This window comes from Gymnoscopelus microlampas (assembly GCF_963454915.1).
Source record: "Gymnoscopelus microlampas genome assembly, chromosome: 17".
Taxonomy (NCBI): domain Eukaryota; kingdom Metazoa; phylum Chordata; class Actinopteri; order Myctophiformes; family Myctophidae; genus Gymnoscopelus; species Gymnoscopelus microlampas.
Window position 1 is genome coordinate 19,721,445 of NC_139954.1, and position 6,008 is coordinate 19,727,452.

The window sequence follows — 6,008 nt, forward strand, 5'->3', positions numbered from 1 at the left end:
ACTCTGTCGCATAACGGTGCCAAAAATAGCGTATCTGCAAGCTCACATCGATTCAACACGTTATGAGCTTATACAGAGCCAAAAAAATTTAGACTTCAGTTTCCAAGTGTCCAGACTGAGATGCATTAAAAGAAATCAGATTTGGATCACATTTCAAACCACTTAGGGATGTGGTTCAAATTTGATTCACAGAAATCTGTTTCCACATGGATAGGCCAAACAAATTGTACTCGGGCTGTCAGTCTGAACATAGCCTAGGACTGGCCAGGAATGAGATGGTCATGGTTGGCAGGTCAGAGTCTCTCATCAATACTGTCTTCAGATGAAGCCGATGACACAGATGGGGTCTGAGAAAGAAAGAGATGACATTAGTTCTTGGTACTAAGGCAAAATTTCAAACATATTTTTATTTTTATTTTGTGATACTCACTTAACCACATGAACCCTAGTGTCCCTATTCTGGTTATGTCATAATAATAGGCGGATATAGACACACTTTCAGTGAAAATATATGAATATTTGGCAAAAATAGGCAAATATTTAATGGAAATAGCAGATCTACATCCTCACAATGTAAATGAAGTATGCATAGGGTTTAAGTGGTTAAGCAGCAGACACCACAAAATACAGTATAGTAGTGAGAGAATGAATGTTCGCAAGCCGTATTCATCTAGCCCTTCGGGACAGCAGGATGCCCTGCCGCCATGCAGGGATCTCCCTAGGCCTTCAGTAAAGCTCACTCACCCTCTCACGTGCCGGTGCAGGAGGGGTCTCTGGCTTCACTTCTTTCTCCTCTTTGTCCTCCCCCGTTGCCTCCTCCAAGATGGCGGGTGTTTCCTTCGCCGCCTCCAAGGTGGCTGGACTTTCCTTCGCCGCCTCCAAGGTGGCTGGCATGTGGACCTGTGCCGAGGATGTGCGACCGAGGAGCGCCGGTGTGATGGCCACCCCGTCGGCTTTGAGCTGGTCATAGACGCTCTTTGTGGCCGCCAGCATTTCCAGAACACTGCTGTTCTTACGGATCAGGGCTACCACTTCTTCGTGGGTGCCCTTCTCCACGTTCACGCCGTTCACCTCCACCACGATGTCGTCCTCCACCAGACCTGCCCTGTCTGCTGCCCCGCCTTTCACCACCTGGGGATAGGATAGGAAGAAGAAGGGGGTTGGTGCATGATCAGGCCAACGATATGATTGCAAAGAGGAAAGAAAATAGTATTTCAGCAGCAAATTGACCATATTAACATGGCGGCGCAGGAGCTGGGATTCATCACCCAGACGGGGTGTCCTGGTTTTAAATCGTACCTCTTTGATGTACTGGCCACACACTCCCTGGATGCCATTGAGGTGGAATCCGTAGCCATCTGAAGCCTTCTCCATCGTGCACAGCTTTGGCTTGAGACCCTGGTCCTGCACCTTCACAGGCGTGTCCTGGTCCTTCTCCTTCACAGGCGTGGATGGTCTGACCACGGTGGGCAAGCTGACTGCCTCTGGGTAACTGGGTGGAAGGTCCTTCTCCTTCAAAAAGAGCATGGGAGAGACTCTGCCCTGTGAAGAAGGGGACACAATGTTACCCAGAAAGCCTGTAATCCCTGGTTAAAAGAAAACGCCTGGTATATTTGCAGGGCTGACATCGATTGCTGTTGGCTCACCATTTTGTACATATTGTCAGTGTCTGAGTCCACCACCAGGAGGCAGCATTTGTCACCACTCTTTCTGATCCTGTCTACCACCTGCTCATGGCTGCAGTCCTCCACCTCTTGGCCATTCACAGCCACCAGCCTGTCCATCTCCTTCAGACACGCCTTCTCTGCCGGGCTCCCCCTGTCTATGTCTTTGATAAAGTGGCCTGTGTGGTGGCAATTGTTACACTGTCAGGAGGACACAGATGACTCTGTCTGTAAATGATAATGATACAAAAGAATGTTGCTATTCAATATCATTATGTGTAGGTGATGGACATGCCTGTCTTGTTTGGCTCCACCCTAAGGAAGAAGCCGTAGCCATCGGATCCTTTGGTCAAATCAGCGATGCGTGGCGTGTGTGGGAGGTGCTTGACTGTAGCTAGCCCCGGTACGATCCTGACGCGCTTGTTCTTGTAGTACTTGTCTGCTTCCTCGTCGGCCACTAGGAGCATGATGCTGGTGCCTGCTGCTTTGACCTTGTCCACTATGTTGTCATGCGTGGTGGCCTCAATGTTCTCCCCGTTGACCTCCAGGAGACGGTCGTTGTTTTTGACCCCTGCCTTCTCAGCCGCACCACCTGGGGCCACCTGTGTCATGAACACACCCTGCTGTCCTGGAGCAGACATTTTGTGGATTGAAGCTGAGGCAAACCGCCCCTGAACAATAGCCAATAAATCAACATGCTTGAATAATGACTAGAGTTTAGTTTGATCAACAACCATTGTGATTTTATTTGTGCTACCCCAAGCCTTAAATGCTAACGACTATGTATGATTTAGGTTAAAAGCTTAAACCAAAGAGAAACCTGAATGTGTTGATAATACTTGGTTTTACATATGTTATAAAAGGAGGATATTTTTTTCTGGCAGCATTCTGTAAAATAAGACTATTATTTTGTGTCAAGGATTTTCTGTTGGATCAGCTGACCCAAAACCAGTGATGGAAGAAGTACTCACATGTTTTACTTAAGTAAAAGTATCAATACCCTATTGTAGAAATAGTATGTACCAAAAGTAATAGTACTCATTATGCAGAAGGTCCCATTTTAAGTTTTCAAATGTATAAAAATCCTTTGAAAATAGACGATCTACAAGCTCGACAGGTTGCGAGCTTGTGAATCGGCTATTTTCAAATTGCCGAAGTATATATTACCTGTCTGAAATGTCAAGCCGAAAATAGGTAATGTTAGATATTACATAATCGCCTAAATGCAATTATTTGAGATAGTCGCAGTTATTTTTTGCATAATTGTCTTAATCGTCATAATCATTTCCATGTTAAAAATGTTCATATATTAGAATAAAAAAATATATATAGTGGAAATAGCAGATCTACAAGCTCAAAACGCGTCGCGATGCAACACGTTTTGAGCTTGTAGATCGGCTATGTCCTCTATTAATGTTTATTTTTAAGTATAAATTAATTAAATATGTGTTATTTCTTGTCATATCTGCCCCGTGCAACTTTTGTTTACGAAGGCTTAAAGACAAACAGGGTTCCCAGTACAATCCCGGGCTCTCCCAGAGTTATGAATGTGTGTGTGAATGTAATGCACAATCTATGTAAAGCGCTTTGGATAATCATAAAAGGGCTGTATAAATGCACCAATTATTTATTTAAAATAGTCTTTGTTTAATGTACGTACAATATAAATGCCGGCATGGTTATTTAACATCACTCACCTGTGAGGGAGCGCAGAGAAAATCCATAGCCTGAGATAGTCTTGACCAAGTAACAGAGTTTGGGTTTTGGTGTCTGTCCGGCGACTCCGTTGACCACTGGTCTGGCCTGAGGTTCAGACAGGTCCACTTTCTCTGCGATGGCTTTCTTATAGGAGGCTGCATCAATAACGTGGAATGTGACTGATGCACCACCGTCTCTCACCATGTCTACCACCTGCCCCGGGCAACACACAAGGAACACATTAGAAACACACTAATCCTATAAATTACGCAAATCTCTCAAGTGTGTAACTGTTGTTCTTGAGAACCGTCTGACTGTGCCAAGTGCGAGTTTGGTTGGATTAGCGTTTGTCCAGAACCAAAAATCCAAGTATCTCTGTCTGTCTGTCTGCGTGTCTGTCTGTGTCCCATTATTGCCCATATATGAAGATCTCTGTATCTGTATGTCTGTCTACTGTGTCCCTAGTATGCCCCCATGTCATCAATATGTCGTCATAGTGCTGACATCATAGACTGACCTCCAGGAACTATGATAATGAGTACTGCACTAAGTACTCTGACAATGGGTACAAGGGTTATTCCCAATGGGTGTCGTTCCCAACGGGCAGGGCATCAGCCTAGTAACTATAATGATAATAACAGTTTTCAAAACCAATATAACAAAAATGCTTGTATACTGTATATTGATAAATATATTTCCTGTACAGGTATGTCTTAAGAAGTGCTTTGATCATAAGCTAACCTGGCGGATCATTCCTTGAATCATATGAAGGAGACAGGGGCGTGAATAGGTCAAAAATAGGTTTTGTGGAAGTTTGTGGAAGATTGGGGATATGGATCTGCATGTCATCAACAAAATACAGTCAATTACACTGAAAAGAATTTAGCCTCATAAGAATTTAGTGTCAAAGAAATAGGTTGCAATTACATCATTAACTGTGCCTATAAGATGATACAGTGAGTGACTGCAAGCTTGTAGCTGTCTGATTTGAGGATGTTGCTGCTGTCGACCCACTCCCTGTTTACCTGTGAATGGGAGATTCCATCCACATAGGTTCCATTTACTCTGAGGATGCGGTCCCCATCCTTCAGGCCTGCCAGCTCGGCAGGCCCTCCCATCTCCAGGCACCGGATCAGGTGGCCGTCCTCTCCACGCTCCACCCTCAGGAAGAAGCCAAACGTTTGACCTGGCCTCTTGGTCAGGGCTATCACCCGTGACTTATATCCAGCCATGTCCTAGCGCAGAGGAGAGGGTAGATCTTTAACACACACTCCCACAATCGCACATTTTCTCTGTCTTCCAAAGTCCTTTCTAAGGCATGGCAAGTCTTCAAGCAGTTATTTTCTTTTTATAGAGCCCAGGAATATCTTATCTGCTGTCAATATGGCCTACTACAGTCAATAATCAAATTACACAATCTAAATAACCATCACGATTCTTTCCAGGTGAACTCAAATATCAGTTTAAAGATATATACTGTATATTGCCAAAAGATACCTGTCGTAGGCATTGCGCAATAAAACTACGACGTACACATAATCATGAGAGATAGTTTACAACTGCAATCCACAGGAATACACAGAAGTGCTGATCCCTCCAGAAAAAAAGTTTATTCCTCCTATTCCTGCCAGCACTCTGTTGTTAATAGTTAACAGCAGACACATCTGAAGGTTCCAAGGACTCATTTAACAAGAAAGTTTGAACTTTGACTCTATTGTAAACAACAGGAATATAATTATTTTATTTGAGTGTTGTCACTTTAAGGTAACGGGTTCCAGGTGTGAGTATGAATATGAAAACAATATCCTAACACAATTCCAATTTTGTCTGTTGGATTGGGATTTAATATAGAATCTTGATCTCAAAGCTTTAGCTAAATCAAATGTTAAGGAATCAGGAATAAAAATGAAACAAGGTGCTGCCTAAAATGTTTTAAGTACAATCATTCACAAACCTAGCTTTCACCAATAACACATACACAACACACAACATAATCCCAAACATTAATTGTTCTACAAAGCAACTATTAATGTTAATTCATGTACCTACTAAACTAAACACTACCCTGACCCTTCCTCTTAGCCTTGCCTACTGTACTTGCTGCCAATTATTTGTATGAGCTCTTGTTTTACAGGATCTTGTTTATTTGATACTTATTTGTTTTAGCTCTTTCTCATTTGATTTGTCTCATCTGTTTAAGAAAGTAGGTAGCTGATACATTGCACTTTTTACCTTAGCGCTAGGTATGCTCTTAGTTGCTTGTTTTAGAAGAGAATGCACTTATGACTTCTGGTGATTAGTAGTTTTCTTCCCTACCTATGTTGAATGCACTTATTGTAAGTCGCTTTGGATAGAAGCGTCTGCTAAATGACTGTAATGTAATGTACTAGTGTATATAATGACATAAAGGTCCAATCCCGCAACCAATGATATACAATTGCTCTAGTTTAGAATCAGAATCTACTTTATTGTCACATCACAGGTTTACAGGTGTAAAACAGTGTGTGAAATTTAACTAAATGTTTTTGTAAATCACAACAGTTTGGAGCATGGAACATCAATGCATACATTTCAGGAAAACTTGTTAAAATATAAAATGGTATATTAGAACCGTTATCTGGATAATTACTCACCAGCTCTGCTTTG

At 42.5% G+C, this 6,008-nt stretch overlaps 1 protein-coding gene across 1 annotated transcript; it reads right to left on the minus strand.

Moving 5' to 3' along the window:
- Nucleotides 1-699: 699 nt before the first annotated feature.
- On the minus strand, nt 700-4,594 carry pdzk1 (PDZ domain containing 1; the record flags this gene model as incomplete). Its single annotated transcript, XM_084084417.1, has 6 exons — nt 700-1,131; nt 1,300-1,542; nt 1,647-1,843; nt 1,960-2,292; nt 3,362-3,575; nt 4,388-4,594. 6 exons carry the CDS (start codon nt 4,592-4,594, stop codon nt 727-729), a joined length of 1,599 nt encoding a protein of 532 aa, XP_083940543.1. The 3' UTR covers nt 700-726.
- Between the last annotated feature and the right edge of the window lie 1,414 nt (nt 4,595-6,008).